At 36.9% G+C, this 19,964-nt stretch overlaps 1 protein-coding gene across 8 annotated transcripts in view; it reads left to right on the top strand.

The window, feature by feature from the left end:
* Nucleotides 1-1,110: 1,110 nt before the first annotated feature.
* LOC142075057 (uncharacterized) overlaps nucleotides 1,111-19,964 on the top strand; it is a 54,231-nt gene continuing 35,377 nt past the window's right edge. Inside the window, exons 1-7 of one of the 8 annotated variants that reach the window (XM_075136051.1) lie at nucleotides 1,297-1,326; nucleotides 10,565-10,592; nucleotides 10,670-10,698; nucleotides 13,315-14,619; nucleotides 16,818-16,881; nucleotides 17,928-18,051; nucleotides 18,342-18,457. In XM_075136051.1, coding sequence (XP_074992152.1) covers nucleotides 18,395-18,457 — 63 coding nt within the window. In that variant the 5' untranslated portion in view covers nucleotides 1,297-1,326; nucleotides 10,565-10,592; nucleotides 10,670-10,698; ... (2 more) ...; nucleotides 17,928-18,051; nucleotides 18,342-18,394. Of the gene's footprint in view, nucleotides 1,327-10,564; nucleotides 10,699-12,144; nucleotides 12,396-13,314; nucleotides 14,620-16,817; nucleotides 16,882-17,927; nucleotides 18,052-18,341; nucleotides 18,458-19,964 lie in introns of those variants that run through there. The other 7 variants (XM_075136053.1, XM_075136052.1, XM_075136056.1 and 4 more) reach the window with 7 other exon arrangements.

Genomic DNA, 19,964 nt, shown 5'->3' with positions numbered 1-19,964 from the left:
CTTCCTGGAACACGCCTACCATTCATATAGTGAGCATGACATCACATGGTATGGAATACCCCATTAGCTAGCTGGACTGGCTATGCTCCCTCCCAACCTCTTGTGCATGGGAAGCTGAAAAGTCCTTAAATAGCAGGGTACTTAGCAACAACTAAAAACATCAATGTGTTATCAACATTCTTCTCATACTAAATCCAAAACACAGCACTAGGAAGAAATTTAACTCTATCCCAGCCGAAACCAGGACACCAGTCAAATTATAACAAAACCATTAACAACCTATTCCATTACAACCCTTCCCGTTTAAACGTAGTTAGGGTAAGTTTTCAAGGGTTTATTCCCTAGGGTAATTAAACTGCCTCTTATTTAACTTGGCTACCAAAAGAGCATTTAAATGGGAAATCTATTTTTCCTTCCATTTCTTGTGGGCATGTTTTAATTTGCTAGCAGAGCATTCAGTGGATTTCATGCCAAATCGATTAATAGAGCTAAACCTGACCTATTAAAGGTGGGGTTTTGTACCTAGACTCTTTGATATTCCAGTTTTAAAATAAGCAGCCTTTCGCTTTGCTAAAGGACAAGGAAACCATTTAACAAGGTACTCAGGCCCCGTTCGTCAGATGTGCTCACAGCTGCACCTTCCCCACGTGTGATGGAGCTATCTAACCACCTCAGTCACCCCAGCAGGCCGGTGCGTGCGGCGTCCGGGCCGTCGTGTTCGCTTCCTCTGCTATGCGGCCGCCGGGGCTGCTCCTTCCCGCGCCCCCCCACCCCCCGCAGGATCTGCGGTCCGGGCCCCTGGCAGCCAGGGGCGGGTAGCGTGTGCGTGAAGGGAGGGGGGGACGCGGCCCCGGGCTGGCTCCTTGAGAAACCGGAGGGAAGAGAGGTTTTTTTTCCCCTCCCCTCTTGCAGGGGAGCCCTCGCGGCCGAGCTTGGAGTCTCGTCTGCGCGGAGCGAGGGCGCCCGCTACCCCGTGAGCCCCAGCCGGCACAGAAAGAACGGCTGCCCGCCCAGAAACACCTCCAGGGAGCAGTTGAGTTCGCCGCTAGAGCGCCCGCGTGCTAGGACGCTCTAGCAGGCGCCGCGCGCTCCTCTCTGTCGTCAGGCCCGCCTCTCCGGCTGTGTGTGGCACCGCCGCGAGCGGAGCGGTTGTGCAGGCTCCGCCATGATGAACAGCGGAGGGATCGGGGTGCCGCTTGGCTTCCCCTTGGGCCCCACGTCTGTCATCCAGGTCACGAACCTGTCCTCGGCAGTGACCAGTGAGCAGATGCGGACTCTCTTCGGCTTCCTGGGAGATATCGAGGAGTTACGCCTCTATCCCCCGGAGTAAGTAAGGCCTGCGCCGGCCTCTGGAGCGATAGAGACTTAGGATGAGGAAGAGGTCTAGAGGGGTCGGGAGGATGGAAGGAAGGGAAGAGGCAGAAGGCCCTATGTGCCATCTTGAGCGTGAGCACCAGAGTCTCCCGCACAGGGAGGGGGGTCACGTGGTCCCACCCCTTTGTATGGGGCAGAAGCGTTAGGGGAAAGGGGCTTCGCCCGGACCTAAGATGGCGGCCCTGGTCCGGAGGAGGGGAGCAGCTGCAGCATCTCCCGAGCGGCTTGTAGAAACACGGCGGGTTTTGTGTTATCGTGGTGGCGGCCAGGGCCGCGGTCACCTGGTGGGGACTGCTGGCACTGAGTCACAGCCTAAGGCCTGGCGAGAACCGTGCTCCCAGGCTGCCTCGAAGCGCTTCCCCGGCGCAGGTCTCGTTTCCCCCCTTTTCCTGAAAACCTCTTTTCTGTGGCCCACCTTTCTCTTCACTCGGACTCATCTCAAGTGGAGGGGGGTCGGGCGGGAGCGCCCTAGGCCCGACACCCACCCGGCTGGCTGCCAGGCCGCGCCGCCCGGGCGATGCGTGCCGACGGGACCAACTCTTTTTGTTCGAAGGGCTCTTTTATCCTTCGAGAAAGGGCCGCTCGAACAGAAGCCAGCATAGCTGTTAACAGAGGAACGGTACTTGCCCTGTGCTCAGAAATGCTCCCGATAAGACGTTTGCAGTAAATGAAAGTTAATAACGGACATTACACGTTTCTCAAAATTGTAGCTGTCCTCATTACGTCAGCTGCATGCGAGGGATCCTCTCAGATGGGAGATAATGTTATTTTGCGAACCTCGGTGTTTCTTCCAAGCAGATGGTGGCCAACAGAACAGGGGAGGAAAATAAATATTTTTTTCTTAACGCATCTGTTGTATTAGGAAGTGAATGACAGACGTGCCCTTTCAAACCATTTATCTTTTTCCTTATGAAAATTAAATAGGAATAGCAGAAAGGGGCAGGGGGAGTCATTCACATCCATACTTCAATTCTGATACAAAGAAGACAGAGGAATAAAATTTCAATTTTTTTTTTAAAACTAAATAGCAAAAAAGTTGGTATTTGTCCATTTTTATCAGTTTCTAGATTATACTTGGTTAGGTTTGAATGAGGACCATTCAGAAAAATTAAATATGATTTAATATGTATATAAATTATATGTAATAGGCATCCATTCATGTAAAGATAAAACAGCCTTACCAAATTTTAAACACTCTTTAATAGATTTATGGTGATTTTAGTACAGTTTTCTAGGTTTTTACTTTGGACTTGTTCCACAATACACTTAATACACTTGTTTTCTCCTGACTTAATATATTTTTTGTTATAGCTGTTGCTCTTATTTTTCACTAAGTTATATAGCAGATTTTAAGGCAAATAGATATTTTCTTGACGTTTGTATGCAAATAATGTTTGTGCCTATGTATAAAATTTTGCCAGTCTGTGTATATGCATAAAATATTAAAATCCAGTACCATAGCAGGATTTGACTTGGAAATGTCAAGTTTATAATGCAGTAAAGATCAGTTCTAAATGATTTAGTTTTCAGAGATAGGATGTGGGATTGTGATTACTTATTTTACTCTTGGGTTTTTTTACAATTTTTATGCATAACTTTTAGAAATATGCATTTCCTTGCCAAATAGTTCTGGACATTTGACCTGACTTTCAAATTATTGCCTTGGAAAAAAATTAAGTATTTAATCTAATGCCCTTCTTGTGAAACAGTAAAAACATGCTTCCTATTGACTCTCTGAAAATATATTTTAATAATATTATGATAAGTTTAGAAAATAGTGTTTCATTGACAAGTGCATGGGTAGCAAAGGTATCTCAAGCAAAAAGATGCTACAATAGATGTCTGCAGTTTGTTAAAATTATTTTCTGCTCCTATTTTTTCCTTAGGTGTTTAATGATTTAAGGCTTAGATTTTTTTAAAATACATTCTTTCTATTAATTCAATTAAAAAGGAAGTTTGCTTTTTACATTAGAGTCAACATTAGACAAAAATTCATGTCATCCTAGTCTTTGCTTTAAAAACATTTCTGTAAGAAATCTAAACTTCCGATGTATTCTAGAGCATGAATTTTGTTACCTTCATGGAACAGTGGGAAATTCACTTTTCAGTCCGGTTTCTAGCTGAAAAATATAATTCAGTAAACTGAATTAGTGAATTACAGGTCTCATGGATATTGACTACTGAACGACAAATATTAATATGCTCTTTTAAATTTATTTCATGCTGAGGAATAAGAGGAAGGTGACATGGTAGCTTTCAGTTGTTCCAGAATATTTGTGTTACCTAAGTTAAGTAAAAGTTTTCACTGAGATTGGGACCCCATTTGCTAGCCTTTGTACAGAAGCACATAGTTAAAAACATAAAGCCAACAGTTCTTGTTTCAAGAATAATATATAGTGTAATATTAAAAGAGTATTATCCTAACTTTTTTATAGATAAAGCGATGTGGTGAAATGAAGTTACATGTTGCGTTGTGTAGAATTGTAACCTGTTTTCTCTCTAATTCTGTATTGCAAATATTGAGCGTACACACAGAATACGTTTACTTAGTCAAGCATGAGTTTGCAGAGCAGAGTGAAGTTGTGTTCTCTTCTGTATGCATCATCTCATGTATAAAAAAAAAGGGGGGCGTTTAAGTTAAGAGATTTACTGTAATATTTGCAATCCCATTGCCTTTGCTGGGCATGTTTATTTCTAATGGATATGAACTTCTAGCTCTGTTGATGCTCAACAGTAAACAGAATATGTAGACATATGTATGTATATTTACATGCATACACACACTTTATAAAGCATATAAAGTCCCCTTTTTCTAATCCAGCATTATGGTTTTTCCAAATAAGAGTATAAATTATCCTTCACCTCTTCCAAGTCAGTCATGTTTGTCAGCCTTCTACTTTTTCCCTTAATCTGCTGAAGTCTAATCCATAAAATCTGATTGTATTAAATACTTAAATTTTTTAATAACAAAACTACTTTTTTTTTTTTTGATTGAAAGGAAATAAATCTCATTCTGGTATTTGTGAATTAACTTGGTCAAGGATATGGACCATTTTGGAGCATTGCTCTTGATAATTTAATTTCTTTTTTAAATACTTTTTCCCATTCTTGGAAGATGCAGCATTACATGTTAGCTTTGGATTTTTTTTTTCTTCCTAATCCTCTGATATTTTTCTCTGTCAGAGCAATCCAAGAGGTTTGTAGAAGTGGTGAATTTGATCAGGTGATCATTTCAACCTTATAGGAAATTCCTTTGATAACACTGTTCCACTATAATTCATTGTGCAGCACCCTACTGCTGACTTGAATGAAAAAAAAAAAAAAGAGAAGGTTTATGACTTACTGGGGAGCGAGGATGATGTATCTGGCACCTATAGGCTCTTCAATGATTGTAGAACAAAGTATAGGGCTATGCTATGGTTTTCTGAACTAGCATTATAAGAGAGAAGAGTTCCTTTTTATCCATTTTCTACATTTCTCCAGTCTCCTATCATTAACATGTCCCTTGGTTTTATAGGGTGCAACAGAGAATTTCTTTAAAAAACTAACAGGAAGTCTCAATTGTTGAATATAATTACTTACAGATTACATTAAATAGAAAGCATATTCATGTTAGATTAGTTCACTTAAAGTTCTTGTAAGCATGCAAAATGTGGAGGGGAAGAGAGAGAGAAACCACCTCAGTTTTTTAATGCATTAAATAAACTGCAGGTTCTTTAAGATGACTCTTCAGTATTCCTAGCGAGCTTCCTGAACCCGGTGACTTTTCCCAGCAATTAATATCTTAAGACTGTGGTTTTAAAGTAGCAGTTTCTGTTAGGGTCCTTTATTTTGTATACTGAATTGATTGGGAGGACTTTTATGAATGTTGAGTTAAATCACACTATGCTCTTTGGTAGTTTGTCACTTCACGTTTTATCTTCATTCATCAAAGCCCTTCAGTTTCTTCAGTCACTGCTAATCAGACATCCCTTTAAGAAGGATGATTTCATACCTGTCATGTTCCTGAAAGCCTAGTTCTCCATGAGGAAGTGTCTATCTCGTGTATTAGAGGCTTTCCACTTTATGCAGATGGCAGTAAATGCTACTTTATTATTATTGTTATTTTCCAAAGAGGCCTGTGTGAACTGCGAGTAGTCCACTTTCAGATTCAGCATTGAGGGCATTGGAAACTCTTGGCACTGAAGAAGTTGTTTCCATATGGTCATCATCCTGATTTTAGCTACTTGTCAGTGAGGCTTCATTGGCACTGAAAGCAATATTTATTTTTATTGAAAAACCATTAACGTGAATCATCTTTCAGTGGGTCAGAGATGCTTGTTACTGGTGGCTGTATTTACCTATTTTCTTACAAGAAAATTTTAAATTTGACTTGATGGTACAACTATATACTGTTCTGCTCTCTGGAAGGCTTTCCGTTGAAACTTTAATCTAAAAATTGAAAGCACCTATTTGATGAATAACATCAGTAAACAAGTATAAGTTATGTGGAGGTGGGAAAAAAGGTGGTATTTTTTTTTTTTATCCACTCATTTTACTCTTAAGTAATTTGTATTTGATTATCAAATCTTAAAGAGACTAGCAGAGTTTATGTTTTGTCATGCTGCAACTGTCTGCTGTATTGGTTTAAAATTGATATCAAAAACTTGCCCAAGAAAATTTGACTTCATGAGATTTTTAACCCTTTCCTTGTAAGACTTGTCTCTTAAAGACTGCTGTAGGTGGCTTTCAGTGCTCAGAGACCCCTTTTATTCCATTTCATTACTATTGCCAAGCATTTTGGTTACCTCTTCTTCCCTGTCCCATAAACAGAGCTTTAGCCTTGAGAAGAAGGATATTCAGAGAATTTTTTTTTTTTTTTTACCAACTGCTCAGAAATGAAAGTAAGGGATGATTGTAAAATCCTTTCAGAAAATAGGTTTTCTATGTTGTTGGGTTTTTTAATTTACTTGTACGTATAGTATTTTCCCTTTTGCTTACATCTTGAGGAAAATAGGATGACTGAATTGCAGGTTTCTAATTTTACCAAATGAGATCTGGTTTCTTCCTGAAGCTAAAGACTTAAATATCGTAAAGAGAAGTTAAAGGTGTATATATGAAAATGACTTGGAAAATTATGATTAGATAGGGTGAAACAGTCAACAAGACCAGAAAATAATATTACAGTCACAGCCTGTGTAAGAGAATTAGTTTATGTACTAAGAGTTGTTACTACATCAGGGCCTCGGTGTGGATTTGCCACTTCTGTGTAGAAGAGGGTGGCTTTAGTGGGGCTTCACTGTCAGCTTCAGTGATATTTTGTCATCAAAGTCTGAGGAAAAACTCCTGAAGTTTTGAATATCTGTGTATGGTCCTGATTTGGCTAGAGATCTGAATTCCCATGTTGAGAATGGATAATTGCTGTCATTGTTTAACAAGTGTTCCTCAGTTTGCCATTTGCAAAACTTTCAGTGCTTATTGAGTTTTCTCAAGTGGGAATACGCAGAGGCCATTAAGGAGATAGGAGGGAGGCATCCTGCAAGCCCGTGCATGCAAAAGATCTCTGAGAAACCACACTCGCGTGGTGATGCCAGGAGCATGAGAGGGTATGCTGTGTTCCCTGCTTTGTAGAATATTCTCTGAAACTTTTGTCTCTTTGCTGTGTGGGTGGTTTTTTTTTTGTTGTTGTTTTTTATCAGCCTAAAGTTACTTATGCTTAAACTTACAAAATGTGTTGTCCAAGAAAGTATTTGGTACCTTTCTGTTGGTTGTTTAAATAGACTTTTGTGCAAAGATGAAGTATGGCTTCTTTTTCTCACAGTTCTGAACAAGACCGAGACCAGTCTTTATAGATCACTTTCAGTTTGCAGTACAGTTGAAATCTGAAGCTGGTTTGCAGGGTGTGACAGGTCTTTTGCCTTGGGTATGTACTCCAGTATGCCAACTACTCACACAGCTTAGAATTGTTTTTCGGCACACTAGGAGACCAGTGACATCTGTAATCAGATTCTTAGTCCCAGTCATGCTTTTGCGTTACACTTGTCACCCAGTTGAAGTCTGTGTTTCAGAGAAGCCTTCAAAATTACATTTGTAGTGAGAAGCCTTCAAATGTGGCTGTAAGAGGATTTTTGAACAGTAAAATGTTGAAAAGCTTTATTGAGCAACAATTGAATTTTTGCGGAATGAATTGTTTGAAAGCAGGGAGGCACAAACTGTCTGCATTAGGTGTTGAAAGCCCTGCTATAATACTGTTTGCTTCTGGATGTTCTGGAGTGGTTTTGGAGGCTAGTACAAGCGAGTGTTTTAGACATCGTTATATCCTGCAGTGACTGTGGTATAGATAAGGCCTTTGAGATAAAACACGCAGAGCCTTATTTAAATGTGATCTGCACAATTATTCCAGAACTACTTATTTTGATAGGTTATTCATTTCTGTTGTCTTCTCCACCACCACCACCACCCTGAGAAAATTTGGACCCTTAGAGGGATGTTTTGTAGCCTTTTATTTGATTTTTCACTGTAGCTTTCTGAATAGGTCATTCTTATGTTTTTGATTGGTGGTGGTTCTGTTGGGAGATGGATGTTACTGTCTCCCTACAAAGGAAAACAAAAATGGCAGAAACATCTGAATACTATTCAGATCTTGATTTCCTTTTTGAGTTTTCTTGCTTTCCTAAAGAAACTGGATTATAGTAACTTTAAATCAGAGATGTAGGACTTGCTTTTTTGCATCGGTGCTTTGTAACCCTAGGAAGAAGACTATGACTCTACCTCAATTCAACCTCAGAAAAGGTTGGCAGAAAAAATGGAACAGAAGAAATTAAAAAAGAATAGGACTTTTCTGTTTTAAGAAAGACTTCTTACGAAGCCTACTGTGGAAGTTTAGGAGGCCCACTTTGTAAAAGGAGAGGACTCAATCACTGTGAAACCTTTTAGAATTTTAGATCTTTTGGATCTTAATTGTCTCCCTCGATGTAGATGCAGCATTGATGTGTTTTCAGCAGAGGTGGTCTCCTTATAAGAGAATTTCTCCTCTTCATCACTTCTCCAGTGAATTGCATGATTAGCTTAACCTTCAGAAAACACTTCGTATCAAGACTTCTTTTTAGAGCCTTGTTGCAGCAGTGTTCTGATGTTAATATTTTTTAACATACTTTCCAGATAGCTTTTGTGATTGAAATCCAGGAAATACAGGGGGGGAAATATTATAAAAAATACACTTGTCATAGCTGGCTCTATAGATGTTGAAATTTATAAGGATTATTTATGGAGCCTGGAACTGCCTGGAACAGAATTATGGTTTTGAGTTAGCAATGAAAACAAAAAAGGAAAAAGCCAAGAGATGTTAGAAGTCTGGACCACAGAATCTTCAGCGGAGGCTTCAGCCATTTGGATTGTAACACTGGCATGTGCATTTAAAAACAAACAAACCCCAAACAACAACAAAAAAAACCAAAACACCCTCCCCTCCAAACCCACTCACACAGACCTCCTTCCATCCCCCCACCCCCCAAACCAAACCAAACAAAAAAAACTGTGGCCATTAAAAAAAAAATATCTTTGCAGTGAGCAAAGTCTGGCTCTTCAGAATATCTAAGATTGCAAGTTGTATGCAAACATTTCTGCTGAGTACTGAGAAAGTCATAGCTCTTTGTCAGCTCTGATGGAAAGTGTTCTGAACCAAGACCTTACAGATGGCTCAAAAGCCATTTTATACATTTATTTCCTTCCTGAACGTGAAAACTTGAAACTGTGAAAACATTGTCCACTACAGACAAGCTAAATGGACAGAAGAAATGTAGTCATCTTGCAATGTTTTTCTAAATTGTATAAGGTTGACTTTCATATTTATGTTTCTCCCACTCCCTGTTTATTTTTGCTTCTTCAATGTCTCTGTTTTCACAGAATTTTCCATCATAAATGTTTCTGATTGCCATTCTGAAGTTGGCCAGCTCTCTAGATATTTTACCTAGATGTTATCTTTCTGGTAACCAGAAATGTGCCAATCTGCCTGCCTCAGACTAAGTTCTTGGTTCATTTATGCAATTAATATGATGAAATAATGTGTCTAAAACTTCTGAGTTTGTATTTAAATATTAAAGCCTGATTAATTCCATACAACAACTTTGGGAGTACCTGCTTGGAATTTGAGGGACTACAAGATGGATTGGGCTAAACTTGAACTGCTTCTGGTACTTCCAGAAAGTTGACAAGTGTTTCTGTTTCAGTTGAGGGAGGGTCAGGATTAAACAGTTCATGCAGGGTATTTTCCATGATTTACTACTTTGCTAGAAGACAGATGTTTTTTTCAAATGGTACTTGCTGATGTTCCAGCAATATCCTATTGTATTCTGTCTTTAAAGGCTTCACCTGTACTTACTTCATATGAAGAAATAAACTTCTTGTATAAAGAGTATAAAGCTTGACTAGGGAATACATTTTTTAAAGCAAACTTTGTTTTCGATCAAGATTACAAAGTTTATCTATTGTGCTTTCTGATGTCTCTGTTGGTGTACTTTCTAATGAAAAAGCAAATTACCCAACATACATATTTTTAATTTTTTTCCTTATTCTAGCCTAATAGTGAATTCCTCCTACCTCCTCCAGTGTTATCCTGTACTACACTATGCCAAACTAAGGCAGATGATAAAAAGGATTTTTGTTACATTAGTGAACTCTAAGACCTAACATTTGAAAGAACTCTCAAGAACTGCTTTTATCTTAATATGAATTAACAAAACTTCTTTCGTGAGGGCCTAAGAAAGAGTATTGGTTAATATGGGCTAATATCTGAAGGACCCACTAAAAATGACTGGGCTTATTGTCTGACTTTTGGAGGATAAAAGATAAACTATAAATTATTTACTTGACAAATGTGTCAAGTAAATGTGCTACTTACAATAGTAATTTGGAATATACTGGTGAATGTTGTTTAGCAAGATTTGTAAAGAAAATCAGCCTTGTTAATTTGGGATTTTGGCTTCTGTAAGTTTCCATTAAAAAGGAGGAGGGGCTATGCTATGCTTTTTTTAGTGACTTAGTAGGTAGGCAAATTAGTAAATTTCTATACTCTTGTCTTTTGGGTACCTTTTCCAGGAAGTCTAAAACCTTTTTTTTTTTTTTTTTTTTTTAATTAAGAAATAATATTTGAAAATACATGCATACAATTATTTAATGTGGCTAATTGTTTTTTTTTCCTTTTATCTTGCAGCAACGCACCTCTTGCTTTTTCCTCCAAAGTATGTTATATTAAGTTTCGTGAAGCATCAAGTGTTGGTGTGGCCCAGCATCTAACTAACACGGTTTTTATTGACAGAGCTTTGATAGTTGTGCCCTGCGCAGAAGGTTGGTATTTTAGACATTCTTCTGTAATGTTGATCTTTGTCCTGTCTGCTAATTGTTTTAAGCTTTCTATGTAAGGAGGTGGTGCTCTATTGTTATTTTATTGCTTTTTAAAAAAAAGTCTTGAAACAAAATTGAAAATTGAATGAAGAAACCCAATTATATAGATTTAATTGAAATTCAGCATTAGAAAAAATTAGTTGATTTAAATTAGGATAATTCAATTTTCCATAGTTATTACATATTTTGGGGGAAAAGAAGGTAAAATAATTCCCTTCAATATTGTTTGTGTTGGCAAGCTTATTCCCACACAAAGTTCTCACTGAAGTCAATGGAGCACTGAAAAGATTAGGCAATTTCCTGGCACCGATAACATTGCAGTTTGGATCTTAATGTACCGCTCTTGGTGTGGTGGGGTTTTTTGTTTGGTGTTTTTTTTGTTTGTTTGTTTGGGTTTTTTTTTGGTTTGTGGGTTTTTTTTTTTTTTTAGATACTAATTATTTTTCCATTTTTTTTAGACTGAATCCTAATTTTGTCTTGTAGACATGTGATATATGCATTTGACCATTTTAGATTCATGTAATCTAAAATATTTTGCATTTGTGGTGATAATTACTGTTTGAATATAAATGTTTACCTGCTAGTTTAATAAAAAAAAAAATTCAGTTTTCCTTTCTTGTTCCTGTGGAAAATATTACTTTGTGTGCAATAAAAAGGCTTTCTTATGCATACTGGTACTCCTTTTTGATTTTAGATATCTCTTTAAAAATTCCATCAGCTGTACAGAATGTTTCTAGTGTAAAATATTTTTATAACTCTTAATAAAATAAAATGCTTGGCGAATACTAAATTTACAAGTGTTCCTTTAACTAGCTTTGAGGTCATGCTTTTACAGATGTGTTGAATACAAGGTAGTTGTTCTTGTTAGTATACTATCCCAGATCTGAATACAGTTCTATGAAGCATGGCTCTACTGTAGGCAGATCACTGGAGTTAGGCAGAGCCCCATTGACTTCATTGGGATCATTGTGGGAATTGAGCATCTGCCCATTTGGATCTGGACTTTTAACAGTCCTATTAACAGGACTTTTCTAACTGCAAGAGTCAGGTTTTGGTTCAAAAAATACTGTTGACTTCTTGGAGTTTGTTAACAGTGGTCCTAGAGTACCATTTTTTAGCATGTTTGCCACATCATGATCTGGATAGCATGAGATTAGTGCTGCTATAATAATGGTCTAGGGTGTTCCTAGCAAACTCTGACAAGTCTCCAAAATTTCATAGACTCTAAAATGACCTACAATATATTGTCTATTCTTGTAGCCTTGCTAATATGGGCATATTAACAAGTCTTTGTGAAGCTTAGATTTTTAGTTGCTTTTATGCTTTGTTTTGGGGGCTTTTTGGTTTTATTTTTGGAACTTGTTCTTAAACCACAAAGAGGATATTGCTGTATCCACTTGAAGCTTTGTAGAGGCTTTGGGTAGGCAAAATGTATCAGACCAGTCCTTATTATTGAAAAATTGCCCTTAAATAATTGACTACAAATTCTTTAGGATCTTAGTTTTACGTTTCATTGAAAAGACCTTAACACTGGTTCAGTACTGCCAGAGAGGAAAGATTGCCACCTAATGAATGAACAACACTTCCTGGTGTTTTTCTTGTGATGAGATCACTGCCTGACGTGATATGGCAACAGGCAGGTAAAGCTACATTTTCCTGTGTCTCTTGATGGTAGACAATGAGTGGAAGGAGAATAAAATCAAAGTTCTGAGAAATCTTGTTCCAACCCTGTTTGTAGCTGACTTATTAGGCATTTCTGAGAAAATGTATTACAGAAAAATTGTCACTGTTCCAGATCATTCTGGACCCCAGAGAGATTTATGCATAATTAGGTGAACAAGTGATTGGGTTGTGAGGTCAAATTTTTTTAAAGTCAGAATGCTGTTTCCATGTAACTTTTTAACAGAATCACTAGTTTTAATTTGTAAAGATGTGAATTCATATAGGTTTAACTTTCTGAGGAATTTATTCTGTGGAATAAGCATGGCTTTGGAGACCACAGTGCAACATTTTTGATTCACTATGTATCATTGTTAACTGAGTCAGTGGAGTGTATCATGGGCTTTAAAAGTAGCAATGGCTATATTCTACTGGAAGGTTAAATTATATCTATGGCCAACAGTGCCAGTAATAAAACGTTTCATGCGCCGAATCGAGCATAGAGGAGAGGTAAAACGGAACTCTGAAAACTTGGTTTTAAAAACCAGAATAAAATCTGAAATTTGGAGTGTATTTAAACAGTGGTAAATCAAGGGAGTATGAGGAGGGAATCGCTACACAATGAAAACAATGTTAATTTTGTGACATTTAATAAACAATTTAACAAAAATGTAATTGTAAATGAAGTAACATTATCGAGTTGTCAAAATATGACTTTCTTTTGTGTGTATCAGTAGGTTTTTCTTTAAACGTTATACTTTGAGAACGCAAAGGTTGAAAGATAAACAAAGATGCCACCCTAATCATTCTAAATTTTATGTCCACATTGTCTAGTAGATGGATTTTGACTATTAATTTGGTTTTGTATGTTCTTTCTGTGTGATATTTGTGCATTATTAGATGACTAGACTGGCCAAGGCAGACCTGTTACACTTGCCTGAGTTAGGCATTGTTTGCCATGCCACTAAACCTGCCGCCAAGTGAAACCTTCATGGGGGAAATGAGATCGAAGTCTGGCCTGCTGAAGATGGACGCCCTGTCTCTGTTTTTATTTTATTTTGCTTTCTTTCCTTTGTTTCTTTTATTTTTCTTTTATTTTTTCCCTTTTTTGTTTTGTTCTGTTAAATCTCTTTCCCTTGTACTTGTGAACTGGTAATTCAGTTCTGAAAAAATGATGTTTTGTAAAGGGTTCACAGTGTTTCATTTTGAAGTTGACCTGAAGCTGCTTGTGGATGGTATACACAGAATTTAGAATATGATTAACTAAGTTTTATGCTGTGAATTATGGATAAATTTGGTTTGGAATACACTTAAGCATCCAAATTCAACAGATGAGCACATTGTGTCAGACTGGAATAGTGAAAAATATATCAGTTTTAAGATGCATTCTTTCATATGTTATGCTTCATGAGCTTATCTTGGAAGAGGACAGTTGAAACTCTTACTTTCTGGAGAAATTAACTTTACAAAGTAAAATCATGATCTTTCTCTGCTATTTTTCCTCTTCTCAGCAGAGTAGTTTTATTTTAGGTTGCATGGTCTGTTTAAAAGAAGGCTTTCTATTTATGTCTAATATGAAGAGTTTAAAATAATTATTTCTGATATTCAACTTTCATGAATATTGAATGTCATGAAATATTTGTTTGCTTCTGATGAAACCTTGCTCCAGTGAGGTCAGTGGCAGTAAGATTTCATCCTTTTATTTTTGTAATTTTTAGAAAAAACTGTTTACCACTCATAAGTACAAATGCAGCCTGAGGTTTTGGTTGGAATGTGTTATGTGAGGCACATTGTCTTTTAACACTGTTATTTGTGGGAAGATTGAAAAGTTCTGTGTGCGTGTGTGTGTATGTATGTGTGTATGTATGTGTGTATTGCGCTTTTACATGCTCCAATGGTGATTATTTCAAGAAGAGTTTAAAAAAAAAAAAGTGTCATCTCACAATCTCAGAAGCCCTGGCAGTTCATGCTGGAGTGATTGAGAAGGTTCTCATCCCTAAATGATGTTCGTTCTTCTTTCATGTGAAACGGAAGCCCTGAAACAGAAGTGCTGGACCAGGTGGTGTGTCTAGTCCTCAGGCATTGCTCTTCCCAGCCAGCTGCATTGGGACCAAGTGGTTTCACTGGTAATGCACCAGGCTGTGAACTGCAGCTGGGAAGAGCTTTGCTTTGTGATCTCTGTTGGATTTAGCTGTGCCAGTTGAGGTAATTGCCAGTAGTTGTAATCTCTTTAATCTCTGCTGCTAAATCCAATAAGAATCATGAATTGGATCACACAGAAATTATTTTATTTGTAAGTGTGCATTTTCCATTGATTTAAAATAGTAGGAAAATAACAATTCCTTTAATTATGTTTCGAATAGATGTGAACAGAAAGTATTTTTAAAACAAACATATGTACTTATTGCTGAAGCAGTTTTGGGGGGAGGGGAGGATTAACCATGTAGTTTCAGTACAAAGAGTAGAAAATTAATTTCTTCTGAGCACATGGAGGGGGATAAAAATACTGTGATTAGTACCTGCTTAACACAGATACTTCTGTTCAGCATTTAGCAAAATGGATTCTGGTATGGACTAGGTTGACTAGGGCTCTTAAGCACTTTGATGATACAAAAAAAAAAGTAACAATCATAACTGATATTTAGGACAACTGTACATTTCTGAAGAAGCATAAGGTATCTCTAGGCAATGCAGAGCTAATCTACATTTGCTTCCAGATTCCTTTGCAAAGCGAAGAATAAATAAATAAATGATCATAGAATCTGTAATTTACTAAACACTCATAAGGTTCTAAGGATGTGGTATAGATGTGGCATATTTATTTTGTCTGTTTCCCTTATTAGAAAATAAATATCTTTACCTCATTTCCATTCAGCTTTTAAATACCATGAGTTTAAAAACCGAAACAGTTATTCTTAAACTCAAGTGTCCTAATTTGTCATTACCCACATGTTTTGTTGTATCTTTAAGGGCTTGTATTCCTTTTATAAATAAATTCATGGAGATATCATTCCAAAACTTAAAGGCTGTAACTCGTGAGGTTATTTGGCCTCACATATTAATTTGTTTTTCAAAACTGTCTAAAGAACAGGGAAGTAAATTTGCAAGATATTTCAGGTTTTGTGGTGTTTTTTTGTTGTTTTGTTCCCCCCCCAACAGTTTATTTTCTATAGAATTGTTAAAAAGTTTGACCCGATCTTAAAAACTAGAGGGGGATCTTTTGAAAAGACAGTATCTCTGAAAATACAGGCAAATTTTCAGGATTCTGTCTGTAGAGATACAGATTCCTCATTCTTGAATAAAATAAACGAGCAGATCTTTGTTTGTGGCATGGAACTGACCAACTAGATTTTGTATTTAAAATAAAACATTAAGTTGTTGAGGGACCAAAGTATCCTGTAAATAATACTGCTAACTTTATAATTTAGATATGCATGTTATTCATTTTTTGAACTGCTATAATAGTTTACTTAATTGAAAGTGTTCAGTGGATTCCTTAAGCAACGTTTGAGCAAATGAATAATTCCAATTATTTCAGTAAGATGACCCATATGCTTAAAGTTTAGAATTGTATTTAAGTACCTTTCTGAACTTGACTCCCTGTCTGTTTAGTTATGTGCATAACTCAGTTCCTATTTAAAAGGGCTAAATGCCTTAAGCATCTCTTAAGTTTATCTGGTTAAGTGTATATTGAATTGGCTGTATGTAAGTGCATACTTAGATTAGGCATATGCTTATGTACATTACTGACCAAGGATCTAAATTAGAATGCAGATGCACCACTTTAGGAGCCATTTCTGCCATTGGATTTACTTAAGCCATGCCTGTTGATCCTGTAGAAACCTGTATGAGTATCCAGTTAATTGCAAGATGCTGGCTGTTCAGGATAAGGTCTGGTTCATCAATCTTTTGAAAACACTTAAGTATTTTGATTTTCAGAAGAACTGGTATATAATTGTATGCCTAATTTGCACGCACAGTTGCTGGAACTGTATATGTGGAAGCCTGTTAGTTAGCTACGTAGTAGGCAGGATGTGCAGCAAAGTACCCGATTCTCATGAGCAGTCAGGCAAATTGGGTACACCTCTCATTGCATGCCTGACTTCAAAATGAGACCTGTAAAGAGTGCTGAACATTATGACGACGACTCAGATTCATGCATGTTTTTAAAAAAGCCCTGGAAGGCATAATTGTGCAGTTAATTCTTAAGTGCTAATTTCCTATTTTTCTCCTTTAGATAGCAAAATCAAGTGGTTTGTTACATGTTAAGGAGCAAGGTGCCTCAAAACTTAATGTAAAAAAAATAAATCTAAATAGGAGGCATGAGAAAAAAAAAAAAGAGAGTACTGTTATTTTATCTTTTCTATTCCACCCATGCTACATATAAATTAATTTTCATTTAGATTTGTTTTGTCCTTTGGTCATATCCAACTGTAACCCAGTCCTTGCTGCAGATCTGTAGAACAGGTTTGCAACACTTTTGTCTTCTTTTTATTTTTTTAAAGTAGTATGATTCCTGTGGGGTTTATTGGAACTCATATAGCTAAAATTGCACAGTGTTTTGAAACTTATCTCATATTTTGCTTTTTGATAACAATATTTATATATTAATTTTTAAATCCTGAAGTTAGGGGGTTTATAGTTAAAACATATACAGTTTGAACCAAAGCAGTAAAAGCCACTGGCACAGTATTTGTATATACCTTGACTTTTAAAACATTGTTTAAATAAAAGCATTTACTTTATTAAAGTGCATGGGGTAATACCAAAGGGCTCAGTTGGATAGCATATATACAGTTACGCCAGTAATTTTGAATAGATCATAGATACCTAGTATAATTAGAACTTCCTTTCTGTAGTTTTTCAGTTCAGTGTTTAATGTTTGTACCAGTTTAAATCCCTTTGTATTTCAAATTTAATACATACATTTAATTGTATTTGTAATTAACTATTACATCTTTTGATTTTTGAAGATTTTTTGGGGGTTCGTTTAGCAGTCTAATTGTAACTAACTTTGAATGAAACCTGTGTTTAGTTCAGATTAGATATTACTTAAACTTTTAGCATGATGGGGAATATAATATGGTTATAATAGTAGGAAATACATATTTTAGGAAAATATAGCTTGTTTAGCTGATCAGTTATGATTTTCTTCAATCTCAGTAAATTTAAAGCTAATTTATCAAAGTTTCAGATAAACTGAGGTGACCTAGAATGTAAGACAGTACAAATCTGAATTTTTCCGCCCTCCTCCTCCACTCCCAACTTCACTTGTAGTATGTCTTGTGTTGAGTCACAATAGTTTTTATTTTATTATTATTTATTTTTACATCAAAAGTAGGTAACACCAGAGGGGGAAAAAGCGCACTAATTTCAGTTAGCACATACTTTGTTCTCTTCTTTTTTTTTTTTTTTTTTTTTTTTTTTAACTGATTTGGTTATTTGCCATTTCTGGGGATTAAACTTTAAAAAATGTTCTTCTTTTCTGTATCTGATGTTCTGTGTGCTATTAGTGATGCAGCCAACACGAACGGTTGTCATGTGTAAAACAACTTTCGATCACCGTGAAAACACCGCCCTGGGAAAGCGTCCATGCTTGATATCGTTTGGTTCATGAACATTAAGTTTCCAGTACAGGTGACCCATAGCTCAAAGTGTTAAATAATTGTGTACATTATTCAGTTTTTAAAATAATAATCCATTAATGAGATTGCTAGTCTTTGAAGTTTTGCTCACTTTTGTTTTTCCTAGTAGAGCAGGGTAAAAGGAAATACTTAAGTTTGTATTTGTTTCTTTGTAAGGATCTGGTAGATAGATTCATTCTTATTTATTACTTTTTTAAATGCAAGGGTAATTGTAAAATCATAGAAAGAATAACATCTGTGCAGTATTCCAACTCTGTGTAACACTTTCATTTGCTTCTTCAGGTAAAATCCCAGATGAAGCCAAAGCCCTTTCTCTATTGGCGCCTGCTCCTACTATGACAAGCCTGATGCCTGGTGCAGGGTTGCTTCCTATACCTACACCAACCCCTTTGACTACAGTAAGTAAAATTCAGTCCCTGTGTGATTTCTGGTTTTCCTCTATACTCAGTAGCCTTTCTGTGTTCAGAGAACAAGAACTATCTGATCCGTGGATGTTGTCCTCTTATATGCTAAATCAGTGAGGATTTAGCTGTGGTGCCTCTTTTGAGGGTAGATCACAAGATGTCCATGCACTACCTTTCCTGGGTGTTTCTTTCAGATTCTTGTTTTGCAAAATAGTGGGTAAATACTGGTTTTGGTTGTGTCCATTTTAATTGTTGTCCCTTCCCTAGACCCATTAATTTGATCCAGTGGCAATGCTATCCACCTCCTAAAAATTTGTTAAAACATAATAGTTAAATTGACACAGTTCTTCGGAATATTAAAATGCTGCATTAGGGTGCTTTTACTTGATATCTCTATGACAGGGTTTTTGACTGTTAGCCTAACAATGTTTTCACTGCAAAAAGCATAGGAGCTAGCTGCTGCTGCTTCTGCTCAGTTCCCTTTTGCCTCTGTAAGCCTTTCTTGACATCAGCAGGCTGCTGTGCCCTATTCAGCGAGAATTCTGGAAATAGTAAATCCTACTTGAAAAAAATTGGGCTTAATGTCACTAACCCCATGTTATTTGAAGATGAAAGTCCTCAGTCTTCCAAACATATTGGTGCAGTGTGTGTATTGATGTTGTTACTGGTACCATCCTGGATTTTTGACTCGTGTTAAGGGTGTCCTGCAGATTCCTAAACCTATCTGTCCTTAAATGATTCCTCATCTGTCTCCATTACCAGAAACATTATTCCCACTCTCATGTTCTTAGCTGATACTGATCAGCATCCTAAAAGAAATGAATGTATTTGTGTCTTCCTTCTTTCCTTCCTTCCATAAAAAAATTGCTTTAACCAAGTTTAATTTCTTCTGCAATGTTTCAAAAACATGCACAAAGGTCAGCATGCTTTTTGAAGCTTGTACTCCAACAGCTGTTTTAGAGTGTACAACTTATTATAATGAAACAGTGGAATCAAAGTCACCAGTTAGAGGTTTAGGCTAATTCTGTTTATGGTTCATAACTGTCATTGTATAAGAGAAATTGCATGACTTCGAAAAACATTTTTAGTTCACAAGAATGTTGGCTTTTTTTGTCTTAAAATGGGTGATACTGCCCTCATTGATATGTGAAGTAATAGTTTAGGCATTTCATAAAACAAAATGTGCTTACTCATGGTTCCGCTGCATAATTGCTGCTAATGAAATATAAATAATCATAGAATCATAGAATCATTTAGGTTGGAAAAAACCTTTAAGATCATCGAGTCCAACCGTAAACCTAACACGACCAAGTCCACCGCTAAACCATGTCCCTAAGCGCCACGTCTACACATCTTTTAAATACCTCCAGGGATGGTGACTCAACCACTTCCCTGGGCAGCCTGTTCCAAGGCCTGACAACCCTTTCGGTGAAGAAATTTTTCCTAATATCCAATCTAAACCTCCCCTGGTGCAACTTGAGGCTATTTCCTCTCATCCTAT

This window comes from Calonectris borealis, chromosome W (genome assembly GCF_964195595.1).
Source record: "Calonectris borealis chromosome W, bCalBor7.hap1.2, whole genome shotgun sequence".
Taxonomy (NCBI): Eukaryota; Metazoa; Chordata; class Aves; order Procellariiformes; family Procellariidae; genus Calonectris; species Calonectris borealis.
Note: the sequence above shows the minus strand (reverse complement) of the source record. Positions and strands in the feature narration are given on the sequence as shown.